Genomic DNA, 16174 nt, shown 5'->3' with positions numbered 1-16174 from the left:
AGCGTTTTTTTTATATTCGTTTGGTGTTAGCTTGCGATAAGATGAAATTGACTTACTTTTTCCTAATCTGCGCTTTTGTGGCTGCCTCTGTGGCCAGCGACCCAAAGGTGAAGATCGGCATTAAGAAGCGCGTGGAAAGCTGCACACGGAAGGCAAAAAGCGGCGACCTAGTTCATGTGCACTACAAGGTGAGGGAATACCAAAAAGGACTTCTTGCCGGCCGGCCAACCTAACCCCTAATTGGAAATTTTTTTAGGGCACACTGCAGGATGGCTCCGAGTTCGACAGCAGCTACTCCCGCGGCTCTCCTTTCTCCTTCACCCTCGGCGCCCGCCAGGTGATCAAAGGCTGGGACCAGGGAATCCTTGGAATGTGTGAGGGCGAGCAGCGGAAGTTAACCATTCCCCCGGAACTGGGATATGGAGCAAGTGGTGCGGGTGGCGGAAAGATTCCACCCAACGCGGTGCTTGTCTTCGACGTTGAGTTGATGAAGATCGACCCACGTGCTGGATCTGAAGAACTGTAGAAGAAGCCAGAACCCGTCGACATTCCATTAACAAAGCCCAAAGCTTACTTAGAAATTATGTTGATAGCCTCTAAATTTGTTTGCTTTTCAGCAAAGAAATCTAATACTTATCTGAAGAACTTTAAAAGTCATGTTTACTTCCCAGTTTTTCCACTTTTTGCAACTTCGTCTCAAACATCCCAAAGAGCCAATTAATGACCTCAATAAAACACAATGCCATTTTTTTACTAGACCAAACTTTAATTATTGCAAGAGTCCCCTATTTTTGCCGCCTTAACCAAGCCTCTACCTCGTCGAAGTGGCGGCGCATTAGCCTGTGCTTCTCCAGTGTGCTGCTCTGGATGAAGCGTTCACCGCAGGTGCCACATACGAAGGGACATTCTCCGGTGTGCTGCTGCAGGTGAAGCTTCAGGTCCTTGGCCTGGCGGTAGCTCTTGTCGCAATAGGTGCACTTATGCGGCTTGAGCCCGCTGTGGGTGAGCATGTGGCGCTTGAGCTTGTCGGAGCGGGCAAAGTCCTTGCCGCAGACGGTGCAATGGTATGGCTTCTCGCCGGTGTGCATGCGACGGTGTGAGGTAAGCTCCGAATGCCGGGGAAAGGCCATCTCGCACAGATCGCATTTGAAAGGTTTCTCGCCGGTGTGGCGACGCATATGGGTCACCAAGGCAGCGGCAGATCGGGTCTCCATGCCGCACAGGGAACAAAGGAAGCGTTTAATCGCCTCTTTGCGCTTGCGATCACCGTTAACATGTACATCGCGGATGTGGTTATTAAGGCGCGATTTCATTTGGTAGGTGCGATCGCAATGTGGACACTGCAACAACGGTACCCCCTCTTCTGCATTATCCTTGTCCACATCGTTGTCTCCAATCGTTCGTCCGACGGCTGACGTGTTACTGGATGAGGATACGTTGTGCTGCAGAAGAACGTGCTGTTCCAGATTCTCGGGCCACATGAATTTGTAAGAGCACTTGCCGCAAGAATGCTTCTTTTCTGTGCTGTTGCACTGGCCCTGACGGTGGTAGTCCATTATACTCTAAAAAAAATAAGTACATATATATACATTAAAGAAAAATATGCTAAGCCAAAAGCCCACCTTGGACACACATTTAAAGACGCAGTCATCGCACTCATGTGGCATTTTGTCAAAGCGGTGCATAGTCCTTTGGTGCTGGATCATTTCAAATTTCCGCTTGCACTGCACGCTGCAAATCTCGCAGATATAAACGGGACGATTGCCACCAGGCGTTTGCATTTCGTCTTCCGTCTCCGAATCCTCCAGCTGCAACTCAAACCCGGACTCGTTTGTTATCGAGTAATTTTGAAGGGAATCGTAGCTCTGGTGCAGCGAAAGGGACAACTTTAGCTCTAGCTGGATATGGGCCCGCAGATCGCAAATACGGTCGAAATGCAGATTGCACATCCGGCAGGTGATGCGTTTCGCTCCATTCGGCCGTGATGTGGCCGCAATCAAGGTCTCGGCCAGTGGAATGTCCTGCTCCTTGAGCCCATGGCGTTTCAAGTGCTTCACCAAATAGTCGTGGCGGTAGAACTTACGACTACACCATTGACAAGGAATCAGTTTCGATTCCTCTGCATGGACGCTGAGCAGGTGAACGGTAAGGGATTTCTTTTTGTCAAACACTCTCTTGCACTCGGGACACTCAAAGGTCTGATTCTGGAAAATGTATATATTTTGATAGCTCTCTGCAAAGTATCACACTTCAACTTACTGTAATCCTGTGCTCACGGAAATGTGCTTTCAGATTATGTTTCCATCGGAAGCGAAGCGGGCATTTGTGGCAAAGGAATCGCTTGTGCCCATTCCGACACTGTGACTCGTTGTGATGCCGTAGCAGCTGCAGACTAACGAAGCGGCCATCACACCGCCCACAGACATGAGGTGCCTCTGACCAACTGTGGCTCTGGCGCTGGTGGTCATACAGCAGATATTTTCGAGGAAATTTCTGATGACAAAGTTCGCAGCTGTAGCCGGCCTTGCGGGTCTTTTTATTTCGCCTTCTTTGCTGATCCTCGGGATCTCCATCCAGTTCACTGTCCGTTTCCGAGCTGTCTAGATCCATTTCATAGCCACTCTGATTGGTTATCGAATAAAAACGATGATAAATACCGGCTGCCAGATCTCTACGTATCAAGCTAATTAACTGCTCCTTGCCAAGGTCCTTTGAATCCGGATAAAACAGTTCCGCCATCTCGTGTGGCTCCACATTTCTCCGATCACACAGGCTGACTATTTCGGGATGCTCCTCCAAGTGCCGTCTTAGATCGGCAATCTTGTTGTATTGGCTTTGACAGATCATGCACTCAATTAGCTTGTAACCATGTGGCTTGCAGAGATTCACGTCTACGGCCTTGGCCTTCTTGTGCTCGCTTATGTTTGCCGATCGCTTTGAGTTCCGGTGTACTTTCAAGTGCGCTTCGAGGGCTTCGCTGTGGCTGAATTTACGAACGCACAGAGAGCATGCAAAAGAACGGGATTCCTTTTTGTGGACGCGGTTTTCATGACGCCTGAGAAACTCTACACGCTTAAAACTCCTCGGGCAGTCTAGGCATTTAAATATAGGCTTCCTTCCCGTTTTCCATCTTTGAATGCGCTTATCTAGAGTCAGATTATCCAAGGAGCTGCAAGGATTGACTGATAAGTAAATGCAATCGAAAGTAATGGTTTTTTCACCTACTCCTCATCATCAAAGTCCGAATCAAATTCTTCTTCCGTTGGCTTTTCAGTGACTGGATGTCCTATTTCTAACTTGACGGTTTCGATCATAGTCAGAGGATCGATATCCTTCTTGCTCTGCGTTTCATCCATTTCATCCGGTTCTGGGACTTCACAGCAAGTAATGCTAACATCGTTGTCGCCACCGTCCTCGTCTTCTGTCTCCATTTTAACTTCCACATGCTGCTCGGCACACATTTCCATTGGCGCCTCTTGCAGGCAGTCGGTAGTAGGTGCGGCAGCTCCGTTTTTCAGGTGCTTCATCAGCAATTCGTTGGCGGCCAGCGCCTGCTTCACATAGCAGTAGGCACCCAGAAGTTTCTTGGTGCAGCCGCTGCACAAGCACTGGGGCAGTTCTTGGCTTCCGGTAGCATCCAGCTGAAAGTAATAGAACATTATAAAAGCCATTTTTCATTGGTTTAAACAAATTGGCGAGCTTTGTTTACATTGATTTCGGTCAGCTCGCACAGAATCTCCGAGAGCAGCTTGTCCGGATACTTTTTCGAGGGCGTGGCCAGCTTTAGAAGGTTGTCGGTGTCCGTGGAGTCGCAAGTGCGACAAATCACCGGCAGCTTCATGGCGAGGGCCGTTAATTGGCTTGTCGAAGTTCCTTTTTAGGTGTACTCCAAATCAACAATCAGAAAATCAACATTATTGGTGGTATGACCTTGAGTCGCCAGATGAAAAACACAGACTGATCTCAGAAAATACTGAGATGAAAAAAATACTGCCACATTGAGGGTGCGTTCAGAAGCAATTTCGGACTTATAGTAAATTATTATTTATTTAAAATTAGCATTTAAAAATATTATTAACCCATTGTACTAGTAATTTCGTGGAGATCACGGCTTCATAGTTTCTGCTGACAATGCCCAATTGTTGAATGTAAAATCAAATGTGTACTTTATTCGTTTACTTCTATATAGAACGGGGTAAATTTGTTCTTTAGTCTACATTGGAGCTTAAAATAGTTTGTGGCATGAGCGGGTGGCATGCACGAAATCCGTCCAACCGTCACCAAGCCTCGATCCGATCTTTCCTTCGCCGATTTTCTAGTACTTTTTGATCGTCTTCCGGATGAGAGCCAGACGCTGTTTGTGCGCCTCCGTGACTGCTGCCCGCTTATAAGGACGAAGTTCGTCCGTTCCGAAGCCGGGTATCCACATGTTGTACTTCCGCTCAAAATGCAACTGCACGTCGCGAACCTCGATCTTGTTGGACTTCCGGTGCTTGGCAAAGGCACTCGTTGACTTTACGGTGTCCTCGACAAAGTCATCGATGATTTGGAGGAGGAGCTCCTCAACATCCTCGTCTAGTTGCGTGGTGGTGTCCACCTCTCGCACAAGTTCCGTGAGACGCGGCTTGGTTAACATCTAAAGAGAACAGATTAAACTGGGATTAGGAAAAGTTCGGGTGCATTGAGAGAGCCTGGGCTTACGGGGGTGTTCTCGGAGCCTGCGGCGGATGCTGTGTGATTGGATGACTTGCTACCACCGGATGGGGTGCCCGTGGCCAAACCGGAAATGGGACCGCCGTTCTGCGAGGACGAGTTGCTGTTGTTGGTCATCGGACTGTGCTGGGAGGGCGAGGCCATGGGTGGAGTGGTGTGGTTGTTGCTGTTGTGGTGCAGGTGGTGCTCGGCGACGCCGTTGCTATCGAAAGTGGTAAAGAGATCCGACATTGCTTTTGGGTGTATTTTCTTCAGACTCAATTCAAGTGTGAGGCGTTGGAAGGAGAAGGTACAGAAAGGTGGGTTTGAGGGAGTGTTAAAAGTGCAGAACCAAAGCCAAAAGCGTTATTGTACTTGTTGTTTTTTGTTGTGTGTCGTCCTGCTGTCTCAACTGCAGTCGGTGTGTGTGGGTGTATTGATTGCAAGCGAAATGAAAGTAAAAGAATAGTGGTCAATTTTCATATGTGGTCTTAAATGTTAGTCGTTTCTGGTGTAAGCTAAAATAAAGTTTGCCCCTTTCCAGGTTGCTGCAGCAGTTGTTTTCAACTCAGCCAACACTTACAATTATTTTGATTAAGACACTGTTCTCTTATACTTATGTTTTTCTTAAATTACTAAACAAAATAAAAATAAGCAGCTACAGCCTAATTCAAACAGTATGACCAGTTTCGTGTAAACATGAAATTGCCGCCAATAACTGTTTGGTATCTTCCGGTATTGTACGGTTAATAATATTTAAGTACAGCCCACAGCGGTCACACTAATTGAGAGTTCAAAACAAAACAAAGACGGCGTATTTTGCAAATTATCACGTAGATAAGGTTAAATTCTTGCTTTTTAATTGAAATAATAGCTGCGCAGAAAAAACATGTCAACGGCCGAGGAAACAACAGCGGACATCCAGTCCCCAGAGAATGTGGAGGATGTGGAATTTGTGGACATGGCGTTCACAAAGGAGTTGCGTAAAGCCACAAAAGATGTGCATAATCTCACTGATGTGCTGGTCAATGCAAAGTTCGCTCTTGGTAGGTTCAAAGCTGCCCCTTCACTTTATTTATTTTTTATAAATTCCCTTTTTCTCTAGCCCTTTCGGACGACGAAGTCTGGTATGACGGACTTTTAGCCTTCTACGAACTGTACAAATTCTTTGAGACACATTTGCCGGAGCGCCTGCTGCCCAAGGAATTCTACAGGACCGCGGCTTTCGAGAGGGACTTCGATTATTTTTACGGTTCTAAATGGCGTGAAACTTACGAAATCAGACCGGCTGTTCAGAAATATCTGGAGCACCTGGAAAAGATTGCCGCGCAGAATGAGTTGCTACTTTTTGCCTACTCCTACCAAATGTACATGGCTTTGATGTCGGGTGGCCAAATGCTGCAGAAAAAACGCATGATCGCTCGTAAGCTCTGGATCTTTTCGAAGGATTCTGACGAGGAACAGCAAAAGCAAGCAGACAAGGAAGCCGAGTTGGCCACTGCCAGGGCCGCCGATGCTTCTCTGAACAAAGACGACTTGCAGGCCAGGCCCATGCCCGCTCAAGTCACCATTTGCCCCGTTGGTTGCGAGGCCACCTATTTTCCCGAAAAGGTATGTACGCATTTAAAAAGATCAGATCTTCATATCAATTCTTCACTTAACAAGCTAAGAAAAAGAACCCTAAACATAAATAGTTATTTTACATTAATATATCTTTTTGAAAAAAAAAAACGTATTTGAACAATTTAAATCTCAAACCTTATGTTTTTAGATATCCGTTCTTAAGGCAAAACTCAGGCGTGTGTTCAACAATCATTATGGAGCTTTTGACGATGATCTGCGCGCAGCTTTTATTGAAGAGAGTCGCAACGTATTTCGTCTAAATATAGAAGTTGTGCGAACAATCAAGGGTGTAAATCGTGCCAATCTCAGGAAGCTTGCCCTGGCCGTAATCTTCGTTTCTAGTATTATTGTGGCCGTAAAATACGCCCTAAAGTAAGAAAAATCGGGGAAAACAATGTTAGCTCCCTCTAAAAGAATAGAATTGTGATCACACATTTATTTAGTCGTTTGTTAAAATAGAAAAAATATATTCCCAAATTCTCCTGGTTTTTCTCTTTTCAGTCAAGGCATAACAAGTTAATTGTTCTTATTAAGAGGTGAAGGCGTCAAGCAATCCTCGTCTATTCAACCACGGCATAACGCGCTCGATGTTGGCTCTGTAACGTTCGTTGCTGAAAATTTCCGTTCTCATGGATTCCGCATCCTTACTGTCTTTAAACAAGTCATCGGTAGAGAAATTATCATCCGTCTTGTTTAGGCAAATTGTCAAGGTGGTTAGCATAGTTTCAGCAGCTGAAAGAGAACAATTAATGAATCCGAATATATTTGAGAGCAAACCCCTAAATAAAACTTACCAAAAACAGGATGCTCTAGCAAAATGATATGTAGTTCCTTTAGAGAGGGAACAAATCCATTGTACTTCAACAATTTGGTGTGTTCCACTAGATTTTGATGGTACCAACGGATGAGATAATCAAACTGATCAACTTTTATGTCCAACTGAGTGGAGCTCATGATGAAGTAGTACAGATCCTGGGCAGGATTTCCGTATTTTGTGACCTGATGATCCAGCAAAAAGGTTTCCTTTACGTGACCCTCCGCATCGTACTGGAACATGATGTTATTAATCCAGGCGTCGCCGTGATTAAGAACATTGAACTCGTGCTCATTGATCTTGGCATCTTCAATTATTTTATCCACATGGACGTCCATAATTTGGGCCTACAAAAGAGTGCCTATTTATTGAAGTACTACAAAAATCATAAGCAAATATTACCAATTTGTGTAGATACTCATCGACGCCGTCAAACTTGGCCACTTCTTCCAAAAATGGTTTCTTCGTTTGGGCAAACATACCCTTGAAAATATCAGCAGTTTGCACCGTAAAGATGCCATTGTTGTATTTTGGCGGATAAGGTCCATTGAGTTCCTTGTATTTCAGTGAAGCTGCATGCCACTGGGCCAATTTCTTTAACATGCTCTTGGTGTGCTCCAAGTCCATTCCCTTCATGCGGTCGCACATTTTGAATCCGCTGGTTTGCAGGTTTTCCAATATCAGATAGTCCTCGCTGACATCCTTGCTGAGGCGGAAGGACTTGGCACTAAACGTGACAGGCAAGCCGGCATCCTTGTAGAGTTTTTCGAAGGCCGGTACATATGTGCCGTACACCTCGATCTCCTTGGGAAACAAGTTGAAGTCGGAGAAGTTGATTACTTCGTTGGATGTTTGCACCTTCAGGATGTAAGAAAAGGACTTGACGCTATTGTCTGCAAAGGAAAGAAATTAATTTTTTTATTTTTGTTTACTTTTACCTGTAGATTGTTACCTTTTAATTGCGCTTCGATATCAACTTTCAGAAGCTTAGAAGCATAATTGTCTCCAGGCTTCGTGGCGGACTTCCAAGAGCCGCTGACTATCTTCTCGAAATTGGGTTCGTTGGCAGAAATGATCTCCTTGAAGTCGCTGACATTGAGCCAGTCCAGGATCTGGGTGGGAGCCTCAGGCTGTGATTGCTGCTGTGCTGCTGGCTCAGGAGGTTGAATAGATGGAATAGAGTCAGTGCTAAAAGAAACATACGTTTAATTTGTTGATAAAATAATATTTTCAATGGCTTACCTGGGCTCCAGAAATCCACGATTTTCCAACCAGGGCAGAATTTTTTCAATGTAACCCTTGTAGCGTTTGTTGCTATACAAAAGGTTCTTGAAATTGGCGCCAGCTTCGGTTTCTGCCATGAAGTTTTCAAATGTGGCCGACTCAACGGGGTCTAAAAGAACCACTGGCAGCACTGCAATCGTTGGGAAAAGAACCCAACCACCGTGCTTGATCAGATTAATGTGCAATTCCCTTAACGAAGGCTGTCGTCCAGTAAATCCTAAAATATCCAAGTGCTTGGTCAACTGTTCGTGGTAGTGCCTGATGAAGAAGTCAAAGTAGTCCAGCTTGTAGTCAATGTGCACAGAGGTCATAATAAAGTAGAGTAAATCCATAGCGGGGGTGCCGAATTTGGGGTTCTGGAAATCAACGAAAACCACATCCTCCAATTCCCCTTTGGAGTCGACCTTGAACAGCAGATTATTCATCCAGCAATCGCCATGGTTCAACGCATTAAATTCAGAGGGATCGATGGCGCCCAGCTTCATGAACTCATCAGACAGGCCCGCCAGAACTTTTTCCTAAGTAAAGTTGAAATATTATAAACTTGGTTTTGCTATAAAAAGTAATTACCTACCAGTTTCTCACGGTACGCTTCTCCATTGCTGAACTTATCCAGATTAGCTAAAAATGAAGTTCTAAAAGTTCCCACCATTTGTTCGACAAAACCCCTTATAGCATCTATATTTTTTCCCATCGCGCCGTATAGGAATACATCAGGATAGGGACCGTGTTCCTGGACCATCGTGGCACCAGCTGCATGATACTGAGATAGTTTCCTTAGAGCAAACTTAGTTTGTTCCAAGTTGAGGCACTCCAGACGGTTCAAGTTCTTAAAACCATTTTGACCGAGATCATTCATCAAAACTGTGTTGGCTAGTTTAGGTTCCTTTTCGGAGTTCAGTTTGAATGCTCTAGGCGCAAATTTGATGTCTAGACCCTTGGCCTTATAGAGCGCCTCCATTTTAGGCAGTATATCAATATAGGCTAAGTTCTCGGTGACAAAAAAGTTGGCCATGGTCAGCATTTGCTGCATATGAGGAGTGTCATGTGGAGTCTTCATCATGTAGGAGACCTGTTTGGTGCTCTTGTCTGGTAAAAATTTTTAAAAATTATTACATTTAAATTTGATGTTTAAGTAATAACTTTTATTGAAAAGCAATAAAGTCGGTCGGTCATCGCCAATAAGCGTAATAATGGCAAGTCATAGTGAGCAGCAAAACGGTCGTCAAACACTAATTGCTAACTGACTATAAATGATTCGTGTATACTATACTACGTGATCGAACTTATCTCCGACCTACACGAAGAAACAAACCTACATTGCGTTATTTCTGCTTGATCAGTTTAATGTCTTATTAGGGCTATAAATAGTAGAATGGGAGTACCCTAACCCTTATCGCTTGGTTTACCAAAAAACTTACCTGTGAGTTCGACATCAATACTGATTCTCAGCATTAAAGTGGCGTAGTTTTCTCCAGGGGACATGGCGGGTTTTATCCGGAAATTCACTATCTTTGAGAAGTCAGCTACGTTCGCGGCAAGTAATTCAATAAATTGCGTTTCATTCAACCACTGGGGCACCAAATTGCTTTGGTCAATCTCTGGTTCCGATTTTGTAGGTGGAGCAGGGGGATCAGAGTTCACCTTTTGGGTTTTTTGCTTTTGCGGGTCAGAAGTTTTCACTTCATAGCTCTGCTTTGACTTGGAACCTCTTATACCCATCGTATAGTTATTGGTGATCGAGTATATAGAAAAATGAATAGCAACTGGTGATTCGCGTCCGTTCAGTTGAGCGATCGGCGGTAAACTGAAATTTGGCACACGACTAGCCCCTATAGTTATGCATTTCTAATCACCGGTCGACTTGATAACGGCGATAAAAATTTGTCATTAACAACATTTTTGTTATTATTTCATCAGTATTTTATAGTGTATTTAAAGCTAATCAGAATGTTTGATAAGCGTGAACTTAAACACTTTTTTAAGATAAGAGTGATTCGGTTGATAATTCTAACAGAAAAATAAAGATAGGCTTTTTTATCAATAGCACAGTTTTTTATAAGAAGGCTTTACTATCAGCTGGGTTTTTAGTTTTTTTTTTTTTGTTGAGATGTGATCGGAGATGATATCAGCTAAAGATACAGCTGAGTCTGAAAAAATTGAGGCAGGTTCTTTGACAAAAATGCCGCAAAAACACTGTAGCAATGCTTATTTTTACCCTTTAAAATAATAAAAACAACTTTTTTGGTGAACAATTTTATTTACATTTTTTTTATGTAAAGGTATATAAGCCTTCCACAAAAATAACAATTAATATTAATAACAGTATTTTGTCAGTGTAATTGTACAAACAATTGAAGACTTTGCCTCTTCAATTTCTCATAAAGTAGTTTATTTGGTTTCTAAACAAGATTTATCACATTTGGGAAGTACTTTTAGGGGTCAAGTAGACCCCTCCTGTTGAGCCAAGGCATAATCCGTTCAATATGTGCCTTGTAACGCTCATTGCCTAGAAGCTTCAATCTAAAGGCCTCTGATTCTGGTGTTTCCACGAAAAATGCTTCGGGATTAAAACCTTCGTCGGCGTTAAGAAGGCAAACTGTTAAGGTACTAATGACTGTGCCAGCAGCTGAAAAAGAAATACAGTTCTTAAAAACTACATCGTGGTATAATTTAAACACTTACCGAAAGCTGGATGATCTATTAAAATAGAGTGGAGTTCTTTGAGACAAGGAACAAATCCGTTGTATTTCAACAAGCTTGTATGCTCCACTAAGTTCTCGTGATACCATCTTATTAGGTAATCAAACTGATCGACCTTGATATCCAATTCTGCAGAGCTCATCAGGAAGTAGTAAAGATCTTGAGCTGGATTGCCATACTTAGCATTTTGGTGATCCAGCAAGAAGGTTTCCTTCACATTTCCTTTTGAGTCGTATTGGAACATAATGTTGTTTATCCAGGCATCGCCGTGATTAAGCACATTGAACTCTTTCTCATTGATTTTGGCATCTTCCAAGATCTGATCTACGTGATTGTCTATAATCCAGGGCTATATTAAAATCATATTTTGGTGAGAAATATTGTCATGACTTTGTGTAGTTAAGTACATTACCAGTTTAGGCAGAAATTCCTCGGCGCCCTCAAACTTTCTGAATATATCAATATAGGAATGCTTTGCGGTGGAAAACATAGTGGTGTACATTTCCCTAGTTTGTTCAATATAAATTCCATCGTTGTACAGTGTGGAATAAGGTCCATTGAGCTCCTTATATTTAATGGAAGCCGCATGCCATTGGGCAAGTTTCTTTAGTGCGCTCTTTGTGTGCTCCATGTTCAATCCCTTCATGCGATCGGCCATCTTAAAACCACTACTCTGAAGGTTCTCCATTAAAAGATATTCTTCCTTGACAGGTTTGTTAAAAACATAGGACTTTGCACTGAAAGTAATTGTACAGCCTGCATCTTTGTAGAGTTTTTCAAAAGCGGGCACATATTTTCGGTACATTTCCATTTCCTTGGGAAACATGTTTATATCAGTGAAGTTATCTTTGGTTGTGGTCGGTTGCACTTTAAGTATGTAGGAAAATGTCTTCTCACTTTTATCTGTTAGATCATCATGATTAGTTATTATATTATATTGTAATATTATTTATATATTTTTACTCACCTTTTAACTGCGTCTGTATATCAATTTTAAGGAGTTTGGAAGCAAAGTTGTCACCGGGTTTGGTTGCTGAAGTCCAGGAACCACTTAGAATTTTACCAAACTCGGGTTCAGAGGGGGATATTATTTCTTCAAAATCACTGACATTAAGCCAATCTAATATCTGGTTGGATATTTCGGACTTCTTTTCTGAAGTTGATTCAGATGGTTTGGACTCATTGCTAAAAGTTATTATAATTATACTTCGTGTTTAACTTTTTCGAAAACTAGACCTTACTAGGATTCCAAGAAACCCCTGTTTTCCAGCCAGGGTAGAATCTTTTCGATGTAGCCATGGTAGCGTTTGTTGCTGTAGAGAAGGTTTTTGAACTGCGCACCGGATTCGGTGTCTCCCAGGAAATTGTCGAAGGTGGCCAAATTATTAGGATCCAAAAGCACAACTGGCAGCACAGTAATCGCGGGAGCCAGAGACCCACTTCCCTTTTTGAACAGCTGGATGTGAAGTTCCCTCAGAGAAGGCTGCTTACCAGTGAAACCCAGCAAGTTAAGGTGCTTGGTCAACTGCTCGTGGTAATGCCTGATGAAAAAGTCAAAGTAATCCAGCTTGTAGTCGATGTGGACCGATGTCATAAGCAAGTAGAACAAGTCCTGAGTTGGAGTACCATATTTGGGGTTTTGGAAGTCCACAAACACCATGTCTTCCAATTCTCCTTTAGCGTTCACTTTAAACAGCATGTTGTTCATCCAACAATCTCCGTGGTTTAGTACATTGAACTCATCGGGATCGATCTTCATTAGATAATCAAAGTCTGAGAAGAGCTGGGCGAATGCTTTAACCTGAAAATATTATCTTTACTACTAGTTCATATAATTTATGATTGGTGAAGTCTTACCAATTTTTCACGAAAGTCTTCTCCGTTCTTGAGGCTCTTCAGATTGGCCAGGAAAGCATTTTGGAAAGGGGTTATCATTCCTTCATAGATCTTTAATAGGAACTCCTTATCCCCTCCGAAAAGTCCGTTCATAAATCTATCTGCATAGGGTCCATTAACCTGCACATTCATCGCAGATGCCGCATGGAATTGTGCAAGTTTTGTGAGGGCAAACTTGGTCTGTTCCAAGTTGAGGCACTCGAGACGATTTAAGTTCTTGAAACCATCCTGTCCCATATCACTCATAAGCACTGTGTTAGCCAAATTTGGTTCCATTTTGGGGTCTAGTTTGAACGCTTTGGGTGCAAAGGTAATGTCCAAGCCCTTGGCCTTGTAAAGCTCCTCAAATTTAGGCACTATATCCGAATAGACTGCATTCTCCGTATTAAAGAAGTTGGCCATGGCCAGCATTTGCTCCATTTGGGGAGTCCTGTGGGGAACCTTCATCATAAAGGAGACCAGTTTGGTGCTTTTATCTGAAACAATAGCAAATTTTTATGGGACATGCACTTGCTATTATTGTAAAGTGACCCATGCAACAAGCATTTATTGTGTTGTTCCTATAAATAAAGTGGAGATACTACTTATCGCCAGACGACTCAAATAAAAGCCTTCATTTATTGCGCTTTTTGTTTTGGGTCGGCAAGCTTATGCAATTCTTCAGCTAGTTATCTAGGAATTCTTTACAATGCAGTATATATCTACTTCGTAGAAGACTCACCAGTGAGTTCCACATCTATGCTGATCCTCAGCATTAAAGTGGCATAATTTTCACCGGGCTGCATGGCTGGTTTCACCCGGAAGTTCACTATCTTGGAGAACTGAGCGATATTCGTGGCGAGTAATTCCTCAAATTGCGCTTCATTCAACCACTCTGGCCCCATATTGCCCTCCTCAATTGCAGGGGTCGGTTTTGGTGGGTCATTTTGAGTGGGTGACCCCTCAATTTTCGCATTAGTGGACCGCGAACTTTTTATGGAGGTCTTTCTCTGATTTTTCGTGTCGGTTTCAGCTACCTCGTTGCTGTTTTTCGACTTGGAATTACGTTGACCCATCGTGAAACAATAGCAGTTTGACTAGAACTCGCGAAATTCTGTACGTCCGATCGACTGCGGAATCCAATGTGAACTGATGTTTGGCAGCCAAAGTTTTCCCCTAGTTATGGCGTTCAGATCGCGTTGATACGGGTTAATTATTTCATCATCGCCGACAATGTTACGCTTTAGCTTACAAAAATGTTTGAGGCAATTTAAACTACCTGTGAGACACTCAATAAAATAATTCAGTGATAACAGCCATTTTTTCAACTGATAACCCAATGCTCAAACCTTAAACAAAATTCAGCGATAAGAATTGATTAACTGATAATGAATTCTTCTATGGCTCTTGTTTATTTACAAACTTAAATAATATCAACAGTTTCTGCACTTAATTGGTGACTTCAAAGGCGCCTCGATTGTAGGCCCAAGGAAGAATTACTTTTTGGTGTTTAATCATGCGAGGATTCCTAAACAAATTGTTCCGGAATTTGTCTCCTGCTCCCTCGTTGTCCATCAAACTATCCATGTTGGCATCATCACTCTTATCGACCAGGACAATTGGCAGCAGAATGGATACGACTGGCAGAACTGTTGGACAATAATTTAAGGGTTTAGTTTTAAGTTGATATAATAAGAATCTTTAAATTACTTACTCCAATCTTGGTAGATAAAAATCGATTGGTGAAGGCTCCTTAACGAAGGCAGTGGCTTTGAATACTTGAGTAGCTTCAGGTTCTCTATCAGCTTTTTATGGTAAAACTGTACTAAGTAATCAAATTTCACTATCTTAATCTCCGCCTGGGTGGAGGATAGGATCAAGTAGAGCAAGTCCTGGGCGGGCGAGCAGAATCGACTCATCTGCAGATCCACAAAGCATGTTTCAATCAGCTTTCCAGCCTCATCATATCTGTACATAACGTTATTGCACCAGGCATCACCGTGATTTAGAACACGGAACTCGCCTTCAATATTTGGCACATAAGCCTGGAACATATCCACCGATTGTTTGCCAAAGGTTTCCTATTTAGTAATAGGTTATTAATTTTTAGTCATTGTTGTTATATTATTTTCTATTCTTACCACAGCCTTTGCCAAGTGATTGGCCTCGTAGAGGGGGAAGGATTCGACGTAGGCCTTTGTTTGGGTTACGCGAAATTCCTTAAAGCTGTCCTCTTCGCCCCACAGGTTGCGATTGTACATTTCAGGATATGCTCCTTTCTGTTCGAATCGCACTGCAGAGGCTGCATGAAACTGGGACAACTTCTCTAAAGTTGCCTCAGTGTGCGGAATATCCAAGCCAATCTGGCGATTAACATTTGTAAATCCGCGTCTGCCCAGATCCTCCAATACAATGAGCTCCTCTTCTTGCTGATTCTTCAGTTCATAATAACGCGCTCCGAAGGAAACTTCCTTGCCAGCCTCTCTGTACAACTGCTCGAATTCGGGAATGTAGGTTCCATAGGTTTTGCGCTCCTTGTCGAATACTTTCCAGCTGACGACATTATCACGGTTAAAAGAGTTTGGCAACAGCTTCGCCATATACGAGATACTCTCCTGGGAGCCATCTAAAAGTTTTAAGTGATATAAAATTAATAATTATTATTCAGTAGCTCATTAAGTTTTGAAATGTCGTTTAAAAACAAATAACATTTCCAACCAGTTTCTTTCTTGTTTAATTACCTTTCAATTCCAATTCAAAATTCGCCCTTAACATCAACGTTGTGTAGTTTTCGCCCTTTCCAGCTGAGGGTTCCAACGAAAACGATTTGATTTCCTTAAGATCCGGAAAATCAAGGTACAGAAAATCCTCGAAGCATTTTTGGTCTAGCCACGCCGGCAATTCTTCGGAGGAGCTGTTCTTTTTTTCTTGAACCATTCCGTCTACCTGTTGGATCCGCAATTTGTCCCACTTCGAATGGGGCTTCCCTTATATTGTGCAAACCGTTTAAAGCTTTTCGTTCAAAAGCTTTGCCTCCATTTCGTTGTTTGATTTAAGTAGACGTGGGGGGACGCTTTGCGATCCGGGTGGACCTGTTTGTTCAGATCGGAGATAGCCTGCAGTGCTAAAGCTATTTTCATTTTTGACTAGCAAGAAAAAATGTCTAGTCACTCATTACAGTCA

At 42.8% G+C, this 16174-nt stretch overlaps 7 protein-coding genes across 9 annotated transcripts; 2 read left to right on the top strand and 5 right to left on the bottom strand.

Moving 5' to 3' along the window:
- The first annotated feature begins 1 nt into the window (after position 1).
- Positions 2-756, top strand: LOC108102019 (FK506-binding protein 2). The gene is made up of 2 exons (XM_017206619.2): positions 2-188; positions 257-756. Exons 1-2 carry the CDS (start codon positions 42-44, stop codon positions 524-526), a joined length of 417 nt encoding a protein of 138 aa, XP_017062108.1. The 5' UTR covers positions 2-41; the 3' UTR covers positions 527-756.
- A 6-nt stretch (positions 757-762) lies between these two features.
- LOC108102013 (zinc finger protein 420) lies at positions 763-3935 on the bottom strand. Its single transcript, XM_017206611.2, has 5 exons — positions 3710-3935; positions 3226-3641; positions 2260-3169; positions 1623-2204; positions 763-1562 (listed from the first exon to the last, which is right to left on the bottom strand). The coding sequence occupies exons 1-5, from the start codon at positions 3839-3841 to the stop codon at positions 786-788; spliced, it is 2817 nt and encodes a 938-aa protein (XP_017062100.1). The 5' UTR covers positions 3842-3935; the 3' UTR covers positions 763-785.
- Positions 3936-4149: 214 nt separating this feature from the next.
- Positions 4150-5393, bottom strand: LOC108102018 (transcription initiation factor TFIID subunit 12). Of its 3 annotated transcripts, none has more exons than XM_017206616.2 (3): positions 5276-5393; positions 4702-5104; positions 4150-4636 (listed from the first exon to the last, which is right to left on the bottom strand). In XM_017206616.2, the coding sequence occupies exons 2-3, from the start codon at positions 4942-4944 to the stop codon at positions 4316-4318; spliced, it is 564 nt and encodes a 187-aa protein (XP_017062105.1). In that variant the 5' UTR covers positions 4945-5104; positions 5276-5393; the 3' UTR covers positions 4150-4315. The 3 variants fall into 3 exon arrangements, with proteins under 3 accessions (XP_017062105.1, XP_017062106.1, XP_017062107.1); XM_017206617.2 differs by having other exon boundaries at positions 4702-4915; positions 5276-5389; XM_017206618.2 differs by lacking the exon at positions 4702-5104 and having other exon boundaries at positions 5276-5377.
- A 72-nt stretch (positions 5394-5465) lies between these two features.
- On the top strand, positions 5466-6792 carry LOC108102016 (heme oxygenase). The gene is made up of 3 exons (XM_017206614.1): positions 5466-5738; positions 5798-6303; positions 6464-6792. The coding sequence occupies exons 1-3, from the start codon at positions 5582-5584 to the stop codon at positions 6689-6691; spliced, it is 891 nt and encodes a 296-aa protein (XP_017062103.1). The 5' UTR covers positions 5466-5581; the 3' UTR covers positions 6692-6792.
- Positions 6737-10201, bottom strand: LOC108102015. Its single transcript, XM_017206613.1, has 7 exons — positions 9835-10201; positions 8988-9502; positions 8372-8931; positions 8082-8317; positions 7532-8022; positions 7110-7476; positions 6737-7047 (listed from the first exon to the last, which is right to left on the bottom strand). Exons 1-7 carry the CDS (start codon positions 10133-10135, stop codon positions 6845-6847), a joined length of 2673 nt encoding a protein of 890 aa, XP_017062102.1. The 5' UTR covers positions 10136-10201; the 3' UTR covers positions 6737-6844.
- A 540-nt stretch (positions 10202-10741) lies between these two features.
- On the bottom strand, positions 10742-14121 carry LOC108102014. Its single transcript, XM_017206612.1, has 7 exons — positions 13734-14121; positions 12974-13488; positions 12358-12917; positions 12084-12301; positions 11529-12019; positions 11099-11465; positions 10742-11042 (listed from the first exon to the last, which is right to left on the bottom strand). The coding sequence occupies exons 1-7, from the start codon at positions 14065-14067 to the stop codon at positions 10849-10851; spliced, it is 2679 nt and encodes an 892-aa protein (XP_017062101.1). The 5' UTR covers positions 14068-14121; the 3' UTR covers positions 10742-10848.
- Positions 14122-14369: 248 nt separating this feature from the next.
- LOC108102017 lies at positions 14370-15967 on the bottom strand. The gene is made up of 4 exons (XM_017206615.1): positions 15733-15967; positions 15133-15617; positions 14706-15072; positions 14370-14640 (listed from the first exon to the last, which is right to left on the bottom strand). The coding sequence occupies exons 1-4, from the start codon at positions 15926-15928 to the stop codon at positions 14441-14443; spliced, it is 1248 nt and encodes a 415-aa protein (XP_017062104.1). The 5' UTR covers positions 15929-15967; the 3' UTR covers positions 14370-14440.
- Between the last annotated feature and the right edge of the window lie 207 nt (positions 15968-16174).

The sequence above is a fragment of the Drosophila ficusphila genome, unplaced genomic scaffold, assembly GCF_018152265.1.
Source record: "Drosophila ficusphila isolate 14025-0441.05 unplaced genomic scaffold, ASM1815226v1 contig_791, whole genome shotgun sequence".
Taxonomy (NCBI): Eukaryota; Metazoa; Arthropoda; class Insecta; order Diptera; family Drosophilidae; genus Drosophila; species Drosophila ficusphila.
This window is presented reverse-complemented; position numbering and strand designations above follow the sequence as displayed.

What these genes read in the sequence shown, in the direction of transcription:
- LOC108102013 (XM_017206611.2), bottom strand. Translation starts at nt 3,841, where the DNA reads ATGAAGCTGCCGGTGATTTGTCGCACTTGCGACTCCACGGACACCGAC. An exon ending in GCGAGCTGACCGAAATCAAT is followed by an intron (nt 3,642 to 3,709) that starts GTAAACAAAGCT and finishes TATTACTTTCAG; the next exon opens with CTGGATGCTACCGGAAGCCA. An exon ending in TCGGACTTTGATGATGAGGA is followed by an intron (nt 3,170 to 3,225) that starts GTAGGTGAAAAA and finishes CAATCCTTGCAG; the next exon opens with CTCCTTGGATAATCTGACTC.
- LOC108102019 (XM_017206619.2), top strand. Translation starts at nt 42, where the DNA reads ATGAAATTGACTTACTTTTTCCTAATCTGCGCTTTTGTGGCTGCCTCT. An exon ending in TAGTTCATGTGCACTACAAG is followed by an intron (nt 189 to 256) that starts GTGAGGGAATAC and finishes AAATTTTTTTAG; the next exon opens with GGCACACTGCAGGATGGCTC.
- LOC108102015 (XM_017206613.1), bottom strand. Translation starts at nt 10,135, where the DNA reads ATGGGTATAAGAGGTTCCAAGTCAAAGCAGAGCTATGAAGTGAAAACT. An exon ending in AAGCGTACCGTGAGAAACTG is followed by an intron (nt 8,932 to 8,987) that starts GTAGGTAATTAC and finishes AACTTTACTTAG; the next exon opens with GAAAAAGTTCTGGCGGGCCT. An exon ending in GCTAGAGCATCCTGTTTTTG is followed by an intron (nt 7,048 to 7,109) that starts GTAAGTTTTATT and finishes GTTCTCTTTCAG; the next exon opens with CTGCTGAAACTATGCTAACC.
- LOC108102014 (XM_017206612.1), bottom strand. Translation starts at nt 14,067, where the DNA reads ATGGGTCAACGTAATTCCAAGTCGAAAAACAGCAACGAGGTAGCTGAA. An exon ending in CATAGATGTGGAACTCACTG is followed by an intron (nt 13,489 to 13,733) that starts GTGAGTCTTCTA and finishes CTATTGTTTCAG; the next exon opens with ATAAAAGCACCAAACTGGTC. An exon ending in AAGACTTTCGTGAAAAATTG is followed by an intron (nt 12,918 to 12,973) that starts GTAAGACTTCAC and finishes TAATATTTTCAG; the next exon opens with GTTAAAGCATTCGCCCAGCT.
- LOC108102018 (XM_017206616.2), bottom strand. Translation starts at nt 4,944, where the DNA reads ATGTCGGATCTCTTTACCACTTTCGATAGCAACGGCGTCGCCGAGCAC. An exon ending in CAGGCTCCGAGAACACCCCC is followed by an intron (nt 4,637 to 4,701) that starts GTAAGCCCAGGC and finishes TGTTCTCTTTAG; the next exon opens with ATGTTAACCAAGCCGCGTCT.
- LOC108102016 (XM_017206614.1), top strand. Translation starts at nt 5,582, where the DNA reads ATGTCAACGGCCGAGGAAACAACAGCGGACATCCAGTCCCCAGAGAAT. An exon ending in CAATGCAAAGTTCGCTCTTG is followed by an intron (nt 5,739 to 5,797) that starts GTAGGTTCAAAG and finishes CTTTTTCTCTAG; the next exon opens with CCCTTTCGGACGACGAAGTC. An exon ending in CCACCTATTTTCCCGAAAAG is followed by an intron (nt 6,304 to 6,463) that starts GTATGTACGCAT and finishes TTATGTTTTTAG; the next exon opens with ATATCCGTTCTTAAGGCAAA.
- LOC108102017 (XM_017206615.1), bottom strand. Translation starts at nt 15,928, where the DNA reads ATGGTTCAAGAAAAAAAGAACAGCTCCTCCGAAGAATTGCCGGCGTGG. An exon ending in TTTTGAATTGGAATTGAAAG is followed by an intron (nt 15,618 to 15,732) that starts GTAATTAAACAA and finishes TAAAACTTTTAG; the next exon opens with ATGGCTCCCAGGAGAGTATC. An exon ending in TTTTATCTACCAAGATTGGA is followed by an intron (nt 14,641 to 14,705) that starts GTAAGTAATTTA and finishes ATTGTCCAACAG; the next exon opens with TTCTGCCAGTCGTATCCATT.